General features: G+C 33.7%; 1 protein-coding gene across 1 annotated transcript; it reads right to left on the reverse strand.

Annotated features, from left to right (window-relative positions):
- Positions 1-4,756: 4,756 nt before the first annotated feature.
- Positions 4,757-11,570, reverse strand: LOC149474841 (hairy/enhancer-of-split related with YRPW motif-like protein). Its single transcript, XM_089714067.1, has 3 exons — positions 11,395-11,570; positions 9,679-9,887; positions 4,757-5,271 (listed from the first exon to the last, which is right to left on the reverse strand). The coding sequence occupies exons 1-3, from the start codon at positions 11,568-11,570 to the stop codon at positions 4,757-4,759; spliced, it is 900 nt and encodes a 299-aa protein (XP_089570193.1).
- Positions 11,571-19,645: the final 8,075 nt, after the last annotated feature.

Raw genomic sequence — 19,645 nt, forward strand, 5'->3', positions numbered from 1 at the left:
TTATGTAAATATTCTATAAAAAAATTATATTTGTTTGTTATAATGTTATGATGAACTCAAAAAACTACTCAACGATTTTAAAACTCTTATCAATTAAAAGAAAATAAAGCTTTATTATTTTTATACCGGGTAAACCTGGGTGCAGCTGGATGTATTTGAATTAACTATACATAGTCAATATTTAAAACAAATTATTGAATAAGAGTACTTTTCGCTGCACTTTTCCAAAAAATAGAAGTAAAAATTATTTGTGTAAAAATGTGACACTATTATGAGTTTCAAGATAATCTCAAAAAGCTGATTATTATCTATAAACAAGTTTATAACCGGTATAAGCTCTAAGTACCAACAATTATCTCTGTTCAAATTTACAAAACACCACAGATTTTGGCGGGAACAATATTGGCAACAGGTTTCTTTTGTTACTAAAAACCTGTATGAGTATTACTGCAATACGTTATTGAAAATACTAAGTAATTGCACAGTTAGTACAAAGAACGCTTCTTTTCGTATTATATTGAAAACTGGTTTCCATTTTTTTCAACTACCTACATACGAAAATACCTTGTACATGAATGGACAATTAAAAATACATTACAGATATGGAGAAAAATACATAGAGAAAGTTATAAATGGTGTTGTAGTGTACTGAACGACCTTTTCGTGTTGCAGCTATCTATTCCAGGCAACCTCAGACGTAGGAGTGAGTGCTTATATGGCAATCTTATCTATAATAGGTCATCAAGAGTGTAACATTAAAACAAAGAACTAAGTAATAAATGAAAGAAAAGCTAACGCAAAAATGGTAACTGATGTATTTTCAATGTTTTAATTTATATCTACTTTCTTAATAAGGTTATCTAGGTCTCTACTCTCTCTACAGGTTAGGTACATCGAAAAGTTCCATGTTCAATTCCGGTGTAGACGTCATGAAATAATGATCTGGCAGACTCAATGAAATGAAAAGAATAATCGATCACTTAAATACTACTATATAAAATACTGAATATACCCGAATATACTGTATATATGTATATACCCGAAGACATAGGATTTCATTAAACTCATAGAGCATATCGAAACACATATTAACATACATATTAACATTCTATATAATAAAAACAGTTTGTAAAAGATGCGGATTAGATGTACTTACTACAATTTAATTAGAATCCTATTTGAGTTCAAGTCAAATAATGAGAAATTCTAATTTCAGAACTATAGCCTTGTTCTTATCTTCTGGTTGACAATCTTCTCATATCAATTAAAGTAAATAATCACAAAAATCTTGTCAACGTTTTCCGGGGTGATGAGATTAACTATATTATACCTGTTAATAACTCAAATTCTTATAGATTGTAAATGGAGAAGTATGCAATAAATTTCAGAGATTTCCGTACTCAATAGGATTATTTTTTATATAATACGGAAGATAAATTATTTTGGACAGTTGAAATTTTTCTGTCTTGAAATCATACCTACCAATAATTTAGTTCTAATGAAATATACTAATTCAAAAATAATTTGGAAAATCCAAAAGTGCACGCCTCATATTTTTTTTTTTAATAAATATTTATTAATTATTATTTTTGTTTATTTAATAACAATTAAACCACATCGAATCAGACCCTGAAAAATGAAAGGGTTCTATTCCTGAGCATACTCAAGCGTAAGAGAAAAAAAAAGACTCGATTAGTAAAGTATTTCGGTCGCTATCGTGTTAACAAGAAAAAGGATCCGCACATACAGACACACGGACGTCCAAGACAGAACTTTTTTAAACTGTTTTTTAACTAGTTTAAATAACAAAAATGACATCAAAAATATCATGAACGTAAAAAATAGTGTTTTTTCTTAATATGTGTGTGTATGTATTATCTTACAAGTGCAATGTATGATACATAAAGACATTTTAAGTTTGAAAAATCAGATGTTTTGCGCGAAGTGACAGTAGTACCCACCTCAACGCTTCGCTTATGAGGCGTGCAATACGCCCTATATGGATAGAAACTATTTTTAATACAAAGTTTTCCGCACTGATTTACTGATAGTAGCAGTTAGCACTTCACCCCAGTGAAACTTAACAAGGCGATGACGTCACACACCCCTTGCCGCTTGCGTGTTAAAATGTCGAGTCATCACCAATCCGTAAAATGGGCTAATTTGCAAATCTTTATTTCGCTATTCACGGTATCAGAGGTCAACGGACTAAATACAAATTCGAAAAAAATAATATTAATTATGTTTATGACGTAGTTCAAACAAGTTAAATAGGAAAAATAATATTTAAATTAATATCTACTGTATCAATTGATTGAGGATAAATATAATAATTTATATGATTTTTGTTTTGTATTTATTTAACATTAAATTATTAATATTATACAATATAATAACAACAACTTTTAATTAATATACTGTAGCTACCTGTCAAATATCAAAAATGAGAAATTTATCTAACAGTAGGTAACAATATTGTACGAGCAAGCACGTACAAAGTGCATTAAGGCGCTTTGCTTGCATATTTCGTATTTAATCGATTGTTAAAATAGTTAAAAGTTTAAAACGATTGATCTAATACTAAAATTACAAAGTTTCAAGTTTAATTAAGTTTCAATAACTAAATTAAATAGTAGAACCCTCAAATTATTGATTACCCATCCACATTAATAGCACAGTACAGTAGGGTCACTTCAAAACTTTAAAGTTAGGTGAAATACTTTTAAACGCGTTGAAATACAGCATTTATTTTTTAAAAGAACTAAATTATATTCTATATTTTCAATTGATCTTTATCCTTATTACTTACCTATCTTATAAATTCAGAAAATAGAGCCCTTAGCTTCCTTGGGACATAGAATTTCGTTCCCAGTAAGGAAAAACTATCCATATTTTTTAAGTTATGTAAACTGTATACATACTCATATAAATGACTAACTTGACCTGTGACCTGACCACAAAACCAAATACTTTCTTAGAATTTACATTTATATATGATGACTGTAAAATATAAGTTCCATTGTTTTATGAAAGTGCATTTAACAGTCATAAACAACACTAATCGCATTTGCATGATGTTTTCCCTATACATTGACCTTCATAAAAATAACGGAAGGAAAAAAGTATCAATTTAAAGAGCACACACACACGCCGCACGCACACGATCGCAAAAAAAGTGTCGTTTTTGCACCCCAAGTTCCTACGGAAGTGACGACAGGGATGGAGATAGGATAGCCGGGTATTAGAGGAGGACGGGTGTGAGAATCGTAAGGGTAGGTATATCCCATACGAGCAGCGGAGTGGGACCGTGGCCACATCTGGCGGGTCAATCGGACAGCACCTGTGCTATTTTTGTTATTGCACTTAACGTGGCTTTACTCATCCGTAGTAAAGTCAGGAATGCGAAATACTATGTCTGTCTGTTTGACGTTTGTGAACGTCGAAACTCGAAGGCAATGAACCGATTGGATGTTTTGATAAATAGAACTTTGCAAAACAGGAATAGGCTATAGTTTATACTTTATAGATTGAAGCAAATTTTCAATAGATAAGGAAGAATAAATTCTTGAGGCTTTCCTTGATGCTATGCGCCGGCACCGCCGACAAATGGCTATTATACATTTTATAATATTAGGTAACTACATTACTGGATATTATATATATTTTTTTAATTCATTAGTCAGCACAGCTCAATTAATTTATTTCATTCTGTATGAAGTTCATAGGGTCTTCTTATTTTTTTATATTTTATAATAATAATAATCAATAACCTCTGAAAGTATATGTAACCGATCATGATGAAATTCTGTTGTTTGGTGCAACTTGTCACATAAAACATTGTATCGTAGTTACATGCAAAGTATCATGATACCAGTTAATTTTTTTTTTTAATTTTACAAAAGTATATTATGAATTGAAACAAAGTTAAAATTGTAAAAATAATTTATTTCTCAATCGTTTTCAAATATATACACTATATAAACATATATACAAGAGTATCGTATGGATACAACTTTTAAATATTTTGCTATATTGAGAATTTTTCTATACGAATTAACATAAATATGTGATTCACAACTTAACTTATCACAACCAAGCTTCTTATGATTTAAATATTTCAAACCTCAAGTAGCTATTGTCCATCTATTGTCACTCAAATGACCCTTTGAATTGAAATAAAAGAAACAAAAATAACAATTGCAAATGCAAAAATGCTTTTTTATAACATACAAATGTTTGTAGGGCGTTATATAACATTTAAATTATTTTACTAACAGACATTATGTTATGCGTACCAAATTATTTATGAATTTAAGTAGATATTTGACTATTGACAGCCACACGTTTGAGGCATCGGTTAAAGCTTTCTTTTTGGTCCCAAAACGTCTTACACTAAATAAACTAATTAATATAATATATAATTAACACACAAATTAAATTAATCTACGTATATATATAAAACAGTCTTGAATAATTTTGGTATAAACTCTGAGATCTAGTAACGCGCGACAAAGTTCGAGTAAAATTCCTCTACAGAATAATTAGAATGAATGCTTCGACTGAGACGGATTGCAGGTATATTGAAGTGTTTACAAAAGCTCATTGTGCAGATTAAACAAATTCACGTTTGTTTATTTTACGGTAATATCGACCTCCATTTAACTTTCCTACATTTCCATCCAGTCAATTGTTTCGTTTAATTTGGTGTAATTGAAGCAATAAATATACTGTACAGAAATTAGTACAACGCTCTAAATCAGTAGGCTAATTCCGCCCCCCACGGTCTATAGGGTTTGGAGGTATTTTGTGAATATTGGTGATGTGGCGGATGGGGATACGGTGCTGGGTAGTGAGGGGCAGTCGGGGCAGGATGGGGGCCGGGGGGAGCTGGATGCGGACCAGGGGGCGCCAGCGGGCCGGGGGGTGCGGGCGCGGGGTAGTGCGGGTAGCTGGGCGGCGCTGACAGCGGCGCTGCGACTGAGGACGGCGCTGAGACGGACGGCGCGCTGTCCTGCCGCAGCTCGCTGTACCCGGCGCTGTGCTGCACCGGCGGGTACTGCGGGTAGCCCCAATTCGCCGATTTAGCGGCGAGTTCCCGCTGGGCAGCAAAGCATTGTAAGTGACTCATGAGCCGCAGCCTTAGAGGGTCTTGGATGTCGAGCCCCTCGCAGCTGACGAGGTACCGCGCGACCTCAGCGGCGCATTCTCGGAAGCCGATGCTGTGGTAGTCCATCGCGTACCTTTGCGGGTCGTACGCTAGTGTGTCTAGACCTGGAAAGAAGAGAGAGACATTTAGTATATTGGTATTTTTATATATCTGGATGTTGAAGTGTAACGGACACTTCTTTCGGTTCGGTAATTCTTTCACGACAAAACATATGACTGAATTTGGTTGACAAGACTTATAAATTCAATTTTTTTAATTATTATCGCTACTATATATTTAGTGTAAACGTTTACCATGTTAAAGGGTTTCTAATAAGAATATCAACGCAATATTTAGCATTTCTTTGACCATAAACAGTGTCGTAAAATATTTGACTAACGACCGTAATTATGCATACGCAGATGTCGATTCATAGTTGACACTCACAAAGGAATCTTTTCAGTCAAGGAAACAAAACGTTTCTTCCCATTGAGAGTCACCCCTTTACGCAACAAGTAGACAGAGATAGCGTGTTTATCAATGGGGAGGGAAAGGGAGGGGTGATGTAACGGGAACCCTGTCTTTCCGGACTTCTTCCGGAGACGGGAATAATGAATCCGCTTGCAATATTTTGGTGTTAGGGTCCCGTATATAGAGCTACTTGTTGCGTTCTTATTGGTAAATATGCTATAATTAATCTATAGAAATAATAAAGTTATGATAATAATGTCTGATTGTTATGTTGAAAATTATAATATTAAGGACTTTGACTAACTTGAATATTTTTATTCATAGTTTTATGCATACCATTTAAAACGATATAAAAATAAAAATAATTTTATAGTCAAAAATATGACATATTACCCTTAAATTTAATTGATAATTTACGGAACCCAGCGGCATTATTATCGGTCGAAAAGGGCTTTATAAAGGGTAAGAGGAAAGAATAAGTGCTTCATCCCCTTATTTTTGGTGCATTCATAAATACACCAATTCAAGATTATCCTTTTAACTGAATAAAGAGATATGACAGTAGATGGTTCTAATTTAAATGGAATTTACTTAGGTTAAATTTTATTTATTTACTCTTACATTTTTTACATTCAAAATTTTTTTTTGCTAATATTGAGTTCAAAAAATTATTAGTAACGAAAATAAACTTTTTAAAGCTAGCTTATACAACTAACACATACATACACATACATATACTACATTATATAAAATTATAATACATAGTTAATAGTTATGTATAAGCATAACAAATTCTCATCATGTAACTACACTTATTTACAATCTATCTGTCCCATTTTTTTTTCTTAGAAAACATGCTTATCACGTAAACAAAATCCTCTATCAGGGTAAAAAATTATGCCGTGGACTCTGAGTTATCCTGAAATTGGACGTAGCAACAGCTTGTCAATTATAAAATCAAATATAAAATGAATCATTAACAGAGATTACACAACAAAATCGATTCCATCCGTCCCTTTGGCGTTTTTATTCAGGTGAGTGTGGCCGACTTCCGTCTGTCAGTCCGTCACAATGGAGCCATGATAGGGGTAAATATTTTAAGATACGGAAAATTCCTGTTTTTGTCCCAGCCGTGCGTAGAGAGGAAGAGACGAAGTTTTTTTGTGAAAAAAAATAGGTCAGATCTAATGAAAAAAAAATACGATGATTGGATTATACGTACGTGGTTTGAATTTCGATTTACGATTTACGTTTGTGCGATACCCAAATAAAAACTGTTTTTACATACAATACCGTGTATCACAATTTGCTGAGTTTTTTATGCTAGCCCAACAACATACATAAACAGATATGCAAACTAAAATTCTAATGCTACTAAATGCGTCATACGCTAAAATTTACATAAAAGTGTGTGAAAATTTTCCCTTTACTTAATATTAAAGATTTGCATAATACGGGCTTACACCCGAAGCATACGTCAGGAGGGTTGTCCCTCCGGGCGCAGTGGCCAGTGAGACTCGGTCGGGGGTTCGATTCCCACGCCACCCCTGTTTGCTAACTGGTCTGTTTTATTGACTGATAACGCTTATTGATATTAGCTTTCATTTTATTTGTATTTGATTTATTACGTTTGTTTGGCATAATGGAAATTTGTAAAAAATGCTTTCCTAATTTATTCATATAATAAAATCAATCATATTACCGTAATATTTAAACAAACTAAATCTATAAATCTTTAGAGAAATTGCTGTGCTCACTCACAAAAATTGGAAAATAAGACTTGCAAATTTATTCCGTGAAGCGTCTAAATTTAAAAGAACCATCAATAATGTTTCATAAAACATTCAATTCTAGAATACAATTTCACTTAAAAAACTACATCTTTTCCCCGCTACTTTGGTTGAGCTGAATACTAGAAGTATTTCTGTTACTGTTTGTTGATATAATTTCAGTTAAATCAATTCGATAGATTTTTAGTTAGTGATAATTTCACACTTATTCAAACTTTCAGGTCTTAAATGCGGTTTTAAAGGGTTTAGTATTTATTAGCATTTGAGATGAAGGGTCTTGTTTGCTTAGAAACCAATCAATCGTATCAAAAACGAACATATCAGCTTATACATATTATATTAAAATAATCCTTTGCTACGTTCGAGCGAGTCAGCCTATTAACCTATTAGATCGGTATCACTTCCTGTACTAATGTTTTTCTAGTGCCAGGTGTTAGTGTGTACCTGTGTACCTCAGGAACCGCGCAGTCAATGGGCAGTGCGGTTAAACGCTTTTTAATAGACTTGCAAAAGTCAATTATACATGGTCCTTTTTTCCCAACTGTTAAGTTTTTAAATTAATGGGTTTTCGGACGTACAAAAGATGTTTTGAGCTTTTAACAAAAAATGCTCTACATTTCTCCTTTTAAATAAGTAGGTACATTTGTCACCAATAAATTACATGGAGCCATATTTTATTCGTCGTCGAAACGATTTTTTCTTTGGTTTTATATAATATGAATGTTTTTATAAGTTAAGAAATTACCCACTGATATTACAAATATTTTCACAAATTTTTAAAAAATGATATGCTTTTGCTACGAGAATGGAACTCATTCAGTGTTGAAAGCCAACTTAATTTTGCTTTTACACAAACTTTCGAACTTATAAAAGTAAATAGCGCCCAATAAAATAGCATAGATACTACTGCATGTGAGATAACATTTAAATAATAAATAAGAAGGAAATCTTCAGAGCGTGAATCCGAAACCGCAGTGTGACCGCAAACAGGACTCAATTATTCAGGCCCTGTAAGCTCACCCGCGGAAGGAATTACTTTTCACTAGTTCTGAACCATGACTTTGATCATCCCTGTTATGCCTGAGATTCTATTACTACGCGAAAATTGATTTAATAAATGATTTTTATTTTCTTCAGGTGATCAGATTTGTTAGAAATTTGGCTCATAGATAAATAAAAGCTAGAATATTATCTAGCACTCAATAAGCCTGAAGCCCGAAGGCTATATTTTTCCGTTAATATTTAATTTACGCCTCTTTTGCCGATTGTTGTCCGTTAGATATTCTTATTACGCATCGTAACATTCTGATTCATCAACTGTATAAATTATGATTGTGGCATAATAGTAACGTATAGGTACTCCAATTAATACACTAACATAACTGCCAAAATCATCGCCCGCAATTCCTCGACCAATCGCAAAGATTCACAACAATTAACGATATTTGCGAACATTTCCGGCTACAAAGCATTCGGCACCGACTCACTTCCTGGTCCCGCCACCTGTGCGCGAGTGTCCTGGGAACTAGACCAGCTGATAAGAGACCGTTGGTATGCTAATTACAGGTTGTTCGTTACGTAGGTACTGCAGGTATGCCGTATGTTTAAAATTTACGATTATGACTGTACTCAATTTACACACCGTCAAATTTTCTAGATTATTCATTAGGATTTTATTTTGGTCACTGTTTTTTAAATGGGTATTATGTTGTCATTTACTACATTTTAATAATATTTAGCAGTATTTATGGTAATGATAGGACAGTATGCCAATTCTTGTTTGTTATGTTGAAGCTGCGTATTTCAAAAGTAAGATATCCGTTTTATTTATTTAATTAATTAAAGTCCTTAAGTCGTTATATAATAAAGTAACTAAATTTTCGACAAAGAACCCTATGTTTAAAGCTAAAAATTGCGAATAAAAAGCTTTAAAAAGTGTTTTACCGCTAAATAACCGTAACCTTTGTTAATTGTGAGGAAACGGAAACGAAGAATTTTATCAAGTTTCCAATAATTGTCGGATGTGTAACGGTTTCGTGTTTTATGGCAGACTGACAGACATAACTAACTGTGGTTTACAAGAGCTTTTGTTCTACGAGCGTTGTGTAAAGTTTTTAGCGTGTAAATTTTGCGAGCGTACCTACCATTATTTTCGTAGTTTTATTATAAAGTATGTTCCGACATATTCTTTGGTTTATTATGTGATAATTGAAAGACTATGTTTTGTAAATTTTAATAAAGGGAAGAAGTTTTAAAGTTCAAGACAATTACCTTTAGCATGCAACATCTTCAAGTGGTCCACGGTCAGTTGCAGAATCTCAGCTTTCTCCAGCTTAGCAGATCCTTGCTTCTCGCAAGCAGCAGGCACCAATCTCTTGAGTTCCGTGAGCGAGGTGTTGATCCTGTCTCGTCGCTTCTTCTCGATCACGCCACGCCTTCGCTTTCGCGTCATCAGCTGGCAGGAGTCGCCGCCTGGAGACCTGCCGATTAACGTCGTTATTATATAGAGTTTTCAGAACTATGTGTATGGTATTATCTACAGCAGCGTTTCCCAACCTGGGGTCCGCGAGCATATCCCAGGGTGTCCGCAGACAAATAAAGAAATTCACGAAAGCCATAGTGACTAGACTATTCTGACAGCTGGACTTTGTATTTTTCAGTTTTACGATGGAATAATCTGTCAAGTGATGGGTGGCTAAGCTATTTCATACAAAAATACCTCATAAAATCAATCAATTTTTAAAATAATATAGATTGACTTATGCGAATAAGTTTTTTTTGGGGGACCGTGGATCATAGTAAGGTGACGCTAGGGGTCCGCCTTTGGAAAAGGTTTGGAAAGGCTGATCTACAGAATAAATCAATCTTTAAAAGAGAGTTGGAAAAAACATTTGAAATAGATGATTAATAGCTGTTATTAATATTTTATACCTACATATAGAGACAAAATTATATATGTCTTTAGATATATTTTTACGGTGTATTGATATAGAATAAAATGACTCATCATTATAATAAAATACTTTAATCACGAATGTTCCACCTATGAAAATTATAGTTATAATAGTATACAGTATCAAATCATTTTAGAAGTGCTTTCATGGCAATGGATTATTTCATTTAATAATTATTCTACATGAATAATTTTAATAATATGATACAGTGTAAGTTTAGATTTAATCCTAAATTGTATTAGATAGTTTGGAATATCATTATTGAAAACTCGCGGCATCGAAAACTCAATTTACTGAATACGATCAAATAAAATTAAATTGTATTTGAACTGAGTGTAAGTATTTGCGACGTCTAGACTTTGCCGAAACAATGCAGCTTTCAGTAAAGTTTGAAGCCTTTCAATAGAATTGGAACCTACATTATTAGTTATTTATTCAAAAATATATTTTTTGTTGTGGTTATGAAACTCTTCCATGAAAAATTATAACGCAATTAATTATAATTAATGTTAAAAACATGTAATCACATTCGATTAACTTCTATAGTACTAGTAAACGCTTTATGTAGAGGCATTCATAGCGCTACGTGCGTAGCATTGGTACTACGAATGTAGAGCAGCTATAAGTTTCGACGCCTACGTATATAATTTGTTATTGTTTCAATTTCAACATAATATTATAATCCTATTTGTTCATAAACTTTGATTTTATTTTATATTCATATTATGAGTCTAAAGAAGTAAATTATTAACGTAAGTCAAAGTGCTTTTACGTGTTTCTCTCTAGAATTGAAGATGTTTTTGTGTTGTCTACTCCCAAGACTCCAGAAGGCTTTCAAGGCTTTTCATATTTTAGATGATATTTGAATATGCCAATATTTATTAGAGTTAAATGAAATTTTCGTGTAAAAAGAAAAGTTTCAGTGTTTACTAAAATGATGCCAGGTTCTTATCATTTATGTCTATCACATTCCGTCTAGCATCGAACACATAAAACAGACAGACATTTTAAATTGAAAATGTTATGTACTTACGTAGCATCTTTACTGCTGCCCTCCGAGAAGGCATCGTCTTCGCTCTCCGAGTGTGCCCGCTTGTTCCGCTGCGCGGGCGCGGGCGGGGCGGCGGCGGGCGCCGGCGGGCCCCAGCCGTAGTTCCACTGGCTCGTCTGGCTCTGCTGATGAGGCTCCATGTGTCTGTGGTATTCCATGGTAGGCTCCAGGGTGAACGCAAAAACACTAAAGACTAGAGGTATCAAGTTCAACACTTAAAATCCAGGGTCACATGCACTTGACACAGTTAAGATTCACAACTTATTCTTATCGTTCAGTAAAGTTCACAATAATTGTCACTTGGTGCGGCGCTGCACGTGCGCACGCGTCGAGCGACGGGCCGGGAGTGTGCCGGCCGCCTGTAGCCTGCCGCGTGTGCGACCCGGCCCTTAGGGCGAAATCACAACTACCAACATGATTCACATTTTCAACCCTAACCCCTGGATTTAAAGCTTAACGCATCTGCATTATGCTTGTGCAGTTTTTTCAAAACCACAACCATAAAAGTACATCCCTGTTACACAATTTACAACTTTATGCCTAGGAAATAAACCAAGCTTATACGCATGCAGCTTTTTGAAGGGCCATTATATTTTGATATGTTCGATGCACCAAATACAAATATCGTTTCCGACTGTATTCCTACAGGAGTACGGTTGATTTTGGTTCAATAATAAGTTTTTTTTAATGTTTCAGCGAGCCGCGTGGCCGGCGCACGGTGGGAAACGGCGGCAATTAGGAAACGCAATTTCATTGGGCTAACAATTGTATTTAGGGGAAACTTATGAATTGAGAAGCGTGCGACTCTATGTAGGGATTAAGGAGGCATTGAGTGACCTAGTTTTTATGTACTATATTGTTATGTAGTGAAGTGCCGTTAGGTAATTGTTTAAGAATCCAAAGAGTAAATGTTCAAAATGGGTTTGAAAATGTTACTGAAAATAAAAGAAATAAAAAATTGTATTTTTTTTTGCTTATATCCTACGTAATTTTGGTTATCATTTTAAATCACCATGGAATAGACATAATTTTTAAGCTATTGCATAGCTTCTATCGCGGGCCTTGAGCGCGGGGACCGAATCCAGAAATTTAGTAACGAAAAACCTCACGCTCCCCACTCCGACGGCGCGGAGGCATAGCATGCAATAGCTTTACCGCGGCAGTCCCGAGTGCCACACGTCTTTTTTTATTATTGGATAAAATAGAATAATATATTTCTCACATGACGTAGATGAGGGACCGAATATACCTGATTCATGTATTATATAGTAATTCATGTTACGTTAGGTACCTAAATAAGCTACTTCAAAACTAATTAGATCACAATTTTTCGCATTATATCTATAAACAAAATTCCTTATCATTTTTGCAAGACTATAATTTTGCTGAGTCATTCAGGGAAATATTTTCTGCTTAAAATTTATAGAAATGTTTAGTACCTATTCGATCTTTCATAAAAGTATTAAATTATGTACCAATATATAATTTATGAAAAGGAAAGTGAAAATATATTAAATACATAAAATGAACATGATTATCCAACACCGCTTTGGCTATAAATAATTCAGTTGAGGGCAAAACTCTCTCACATTATTGATGTCTAAAATATCGGATCCGAGCCGAACACGTGATATTATGAAAAGTATTCTGAAAGTATTCTTCAATATCTGCAAGATAACTTTTACTGGCGATTTTTCTTGTTTTTCATTAAGATTCGTAAATACAGGGCATTGTTATTGTGACAGATTGTTTGGCATAGGGTGTATTTGTATTTAATTTTCTCAAACGTTGAATATCTCGAAAACTTGTACGAAATTATACAAAATATGATGTCCTAAATGGCCAGAACGTCCTCTACAGAAAATAATATCCATTCATACAGACAGCACACGTCATATTAGCATGAATTTACGAAGCCATATTATAGCCACATTATATATTAAAGCTTCTTATGCACAGCTACAATACACTGAAAGCTTTCCAAACCATCGTTTAGTACAAAATTTATGGCCTATTTAACAGGTTTTCGGTATATGATAGATAAAATGACAAATATTTTATAAAAAATAGAGTTTCATCAGCAAGTGGTGCATACGAAGTTAAAAGAATTTCGCTTCAATAAACAACATTATGATCTACTTATTTTATCGGCAAACATGTAACTACGTATTATAAAATAAGTACAAAACTCTATAATGTATAGTATCCAACTGAGAATCACAGATCATACGCTGATAGCGGCATCTCTCCAACAAGCTTCAAAACATGTCTCCAGTACTTTTTCTAATAAAAACTTTGTATTTGAAACATAAAGAAAAAATCTATCCGCATAAAGAAATAACCCGTTTTTTTGTAGGCGTGAGAGTTTCTGTGGGACTTTTTGACAGGTGCCTCGGAATCATTGTTGTAAAAGTTTTTGGACGCAAAACTGTGCTCCTTTGTGCCCATTCACTTAAATATTAACCTCGAGTGCTCTTCTATTGTTGTAAAATATTTTTTGATTGACTAAATGTTGATTTTTACTGAATCTTGAGGTTAGCTAGAGGCTATTTTGGGTAAATGTGGTAAATAAGCTGTTAGATAAACAGAAATATGGGAAAATAAAGTTTTGGTATATTTTAGCTTATCCCCTGGAGGCTTGGTGGGCGTGTTAACTTTTGAAATAAAGCAAATGTAGATTTCATACTTATCACTTATCAGCACTAACATATTTATTATTTATACGTTTATCAGATATCGGTTTATCAATCTTTCTGAACTAACGGCGTTTTCTTAAGTTTTTAAGTTCTTAAATTATATAGTTATTTTCTATTACTAATTTAATACTATTTATAATCCAGGGTAAAGAAAGAAAAGGACAACATTCTGGTTTCAGTACAATATTAAATATAGTCAAACATTATTAAAGAGGAAGCTCTTTATTAAAAGGTTATTGCTTAAATATTTTTTTTTCTTTGAGTAGGTATCTAACTCATCTTTACTTCTCAAACATTTATAAAAATTCAAGAACACGAATTATTATCATGTGAAAAAATATCATCAAAAACGGCGAAAATAATGCGATTACAGTTTCTTTTACACCTTAAAGGATTGTAGCTAATTCTATTGTTTAGTTTTTCAGCAAAATCTCGAGTGTTGCGCAATACCTTTCAAAGCAGTATTGGAAATACGACTTGGTTTTTGCTCAAGTTCTAATCCGATTACCACAAGACGATACTTCTTTGTGTTACATTGTATAAATAAAAAGCTATCAGTGTGAGAATTCAGTTTTTATGTCACATGGCGAATTTTTATCAGAATCTGAAGTCGGCGTGCAAAAAAGGCATTTAATATTGAAAAGTGTTTAAGAATATATTTATAGCAAAAAAAGAAATATGTATATATTTTTTTAATTTAAATTGGACCTATGTAAAATTATAAAATATTGTTACCCCGGTAATGTCCAAGCGAAACCGGAGGGCAGAATAGAGAAATAAACCTATAAGCATCCGCAACGTTTAGTTGTGTGCGTGCTACCTGAAATTTATTGGGGATAATCGTTCAATTATTTTTCTAATATTATTTTGGCGTTATCCTAAGACCTAAGTATATTTTAATGCTAATAATTTTCACTCTTATATAGAATAAAGAAGAATAATTCGATAACTTTAACCTTGTATCCCTTCGATTTACATGTAGAAAATAATATTGTGTTGTTATAGATTAGAATAAAAGTATTTGTCAATAATTCGTGAAGATAATTTTAACTTTACATCTCCAGTTACATAGATACTGTTTGGCATCCAAGGAACTGCCTTTTTATTACTCAATCCGAAATCAATCAGAAATTACGTAAAAAGTAAACAGTTAGTTCCCGTGGCCGCGCTCGCCGCTACCCCGTGTCCCACACTCAGTCAAGACCACTAATGCCGCGGAACAAACACTACTCACAATCAAAACCACTACTTGCATTATTCGTGTCGATTTACATCTATACAAATTTATTATTTACTATCAAAACGTTCTGTATTACAATGGAGTAAAGTTCAATTCGATAAATGTAGAAATCGATAAACATTTAGGGGAAATTCGGTTCCCATGTGAAAGAGGGTGTATGAGGGTGGTGTATGCCTATAATTTGATGTGATAATATTCTTATGTTTATTGTGTGAAAAAGGTATTAAGAATTTTTAATGTGATTGAAATTGTTTACGCTTTTTAATGTTAAACATAATATATTTTTGTAAAGATACTAACATAAGTAAATGAATACTATTATGACTATAAGTATGTCTTATGTAGTTCAAGCAACCTTTAATTAATTAAATTTTCAAATCAATTGCTACCTACTTGATTCGATATTTTTTAGGGATTAAAAAAAGTATCTTACTAAGTTACTTATATGTAATTTAATCTTACTTTATGTACAATTTAATTGAATTGTAATCTTAGATTATGAAAAGTATGATAACTTATAGAAAATCATTCATAAGATAAAGTGCGATGAAAAAAATCAATCAATAAGTCCCCTATATTATGAAGTCCCCTCGACGCGTGCGACCGGCGACTGTCGACTGCGATCACACGCGCCCGGCGACCGGTCGCGCTTTGTGCCTGCCCTTGTAGCTTCACTTGACAGGTGATATACGATCAATTGATAACTATTATTGCTCAATGATATTACATCAAGGCCATAATATAGCAGTCTAGACGATAGCCTAAATTGAGCGATATAACTATTAAGTTATTACGCGTTTCTTTGTAGTGTTGAATAGTGAATACGTTAGTTGCCATATACCTACAGTCTACACTGTTCGCTTCTATAAACCTATTTTTAACGATAAAATTATTTGATGTTTAGAAAAGTTTGTTGGCAAACAAATAAGAAGAATATATTATCTTCTTATTTTTTTTTTTATTCAAAACATTATGCTTGGTACAAGGGTCATCCTTGACTGGTCGTAGTCAACGTTACTCTGTGAACCATCAGCGATGTTAGTTTCATCAAAGTCGTTTCACTAACAAAACAATCTGAAAGAAATTATTGAAATACTAGCGGTCCGCCCCGGCTTCGCCCGTGGTACATGTTTACGTTTTCTCTACATAAGAACCATCCTCGTACTTCAAGGAATATAATAAAAAAAGAATAATCGAAATCGGTTCAGCCGTTCTCGAGTTATGAGCTTACCAACACATTTTGCGATTCATTTTTATATATAAGACTAGCGGTCCGCCCCGGCTTCGCCCGTGGTACATATTTACGTTTTCTCTACGTAAAAACCATCCTCGTACTTCAAGGAATATAATAAAAAAAGAATTATCGAAATCGGTTCAGCCGTTCTCGAGTTATGCGCTTACCAACACATTTTGCGATTCATTTTTATATATAAGATAATAAGATTATAAATAATTTGGAAAATCCAAAAGTGCACGCCTCATAATTTTTTTTAATAAATATTTATTAATTATTATTTTTGTTTATTTAATAACAATTAAACCACATCGAATCAGACCCTGAAAAATGAAAGGGTTCTATTCCTGGGCATACTCAAGCGTAAGAGAAAAAAAAAGACTCGATTAGTAAAGTATTTCGGTCGCTATCGTGTTAACAAGAAAAAGGATCCGCACATACAGACACACGGACGTCCAAGACAGAACTTTTTTAAACTGTTTTTTAACTAGTTTAAATAACAAAAATGACATCAAAAATATCATGAACGTTAAAAATAGTGTTTTTTCTTAATATGTGTGTGTATGTATTATCTTACAAGTGCAATGTATGATACATAAAGACATTTTAAGTTTGAAAAATCAGATGTTTTGCGCGAAGTGACAGTAGTACCCACCTCAACGCTTCGCTTATGAGGCGTGCAATACGATATCATAATTTTATATGCATATCGTACAATATTGTGGATTTTAAATTATAAATAAGAACATTTATTTATACCATAAATTTTATTGGAATATTTATCAACGATAAAGGGTTTGTTAAACTGTTACCGAACGATCCTCGCTGGGTTTAAGGTCGCCACAGTACATAGTTAATATAGCTTTAAATATCCCTGGGGAAAAAACTATCGCGGCTCTGCCAATCTCCTGCGAATATACGTGATACTCAGATTGAGTTACATGCCATCGCCCTCTTACCTAACGAGACTCATTAAATGTTAACCCTTTGAAGACCTAACTGATGTCATTATAACTTTCGTAAGATAATTAATATTTAAAGCTAATCAGGTTTGCCTCCGAGAAATGAAGTTAGTCTGACGTCAAAATTGTAATTGTAATATTGTAATATAGGTATTAGAAATTTTCAATTAATGATAAGGTTGATATTACGTTTATTTTACATACTAGGTGTAAGATGTGTAGATGTAAAAAAAACAATTAAAATATTTTTTTTTTCTTATTATTTAAAATCTGACCTTGAATAAGCAAAATCTGCTGAATTGATTTGGCTACATTTTGAAATGCAGGTTGTCTTTTTGATAATAGTGTAGATAATATTTTAAACTATTGATTGCCAGAGGGTGTCAAAATTGATAAAAATATCAAGGGATTAATGAATGACCCCAACGATTGATCACAACAGCTGGTAGACCTGCAACAAACGGTGAAATATCCGTCAAATCAGTCTCAAGTCTGTAAACTTTTATCTTCTTAAGCTGATCTGGCTCAATATTTTGATATCGCGTCTGCCATCCCACTTTTATTATAAACTAGCTGTTGCCCGCGACTTCGTCCGCGATTACGTCGTTTTAGGTCATTCGTCGTTTAAAAAAAATACGTGACACTTTATTTTTGAATGTTCTTAATTGTCTCTTATAAAATTTAACTACATTAAAATTGAACACTCTGAAAATCTTAAAATCGGAGAAAATTGAAAATCTGAGGAAAACATGAAGGAATGTGATTTAAATTCTACATTACTTAGTATTTCAAATAATAATCTAAATTAAATGTAGATTAACAGTTTGAGCGCACCGTTATCGAATATGTACCTAAGTATTAAATTACGTTAGTTTACATAGTAACAAAACAAAAACACGATGACTTTCTTTCGCGCTCGGTACCACAAACTAAGCATGTTAATGGTACGTGGCCCGCGTCACTTGACCCCCCGCGAGTTCCCCTCCTTTGCTATGCGAAAATACATTCGTCGCCCTGCTGTAGGAAAAATTGTAATACTGTGGCCTGGGCGTTATACACGCCCAGGGAGTTCCTGAGTGCCGATAGACGTCCGTCTATCGGCATTTATAACAATCTTATATTAATATCACCATCTTGAGGAAAAGCTTCTAATGTCGATTTAAAACTGCATACATACGAATTAACCTGATGAAACATGTTCTAAAATTGTGAAATGAGTTCAGTTTTAAATTCGAGAAATATTGATAATTCTTGTATTCGACTATTCGTTGTAGTCGAATACAAAATATATTTAAAGAAACTTAGGTTGGCCTTCAGGCAAAAGGGATCCTATCAAATGGTAAACTTGACCTTGTATCTTAAAAGTAAGCATGAAAGGACCTTCTGATAATTGTTGAGCACCAAAGGATCATTTGAAACGCACTACTATAAGAGCGAATATTGTCTAAGAACTGTTTAGATTGCACGTCATGTTCCTCTAAAAGTAGTGATTTCAAAGGTTCCGGTGTATCTTCAAACGAAAGCCGACTCCTTACTCCACTTTAAAGCATTACAAAAATAACATACTACGTTAATATCGCCTATACAGAAGATGATCTGTAATCAATTGTGAGGTTATAAGAAAACCCACTTTTATATTTGTCGGACCCCACCACCGAATTCGTAGATTGATCTTCTATGTTTACCTCTAAGTCATTAAGACTATGCGAAATCTGTCTGCAGTAAGAGGGGCCTCTCGCTATTCGTCCGTTTCCAGAGACCGAATAGTTTCAATTCTTAATCTTTCATTAAACAAACTTAATAATCGTTTTTGTCTCAATTAATTGTAATATTCGCGTCCCTACTCTAGTCATTGCTTATGCTCATGTTCATCTTCAAGAGATCGAATAATATTATGGTGCACCCTATCATTTGTCAAACGGTCTTCATATTGAGTAAAAGTTTCAGATTCTCGAGATAAAATGTGACGGCCGTGATCAGCTGTGAGACGTTATACCCTCTCAGTGAAGGTTTCGGTCTCACGGGATAGTACATGCCGTTCGCGGTCAGCTGTGAGCCGCAATTCTCGTTGTGAAGCGGTTTCAGGTTCTCGGCATAACAC

Source organism: Colias philodice, unplaced genomic scaffold, assembly GCF_061535455.1.
Source record: "Colias philodice isolate Cphi_HAF_F1 unplaced genomic scaffold, ilColPhil1 Martin Lab GWU primary ptg000018l_1:1-1108441, whole genome shotgun sequence".
In the NCBI taxonomy this organism is placed as follows: Eukaryota; Metazoa; Arthropoda; class Insecta; order Lepidoptera; family Pieridae; genus Colias; species Colias philodice.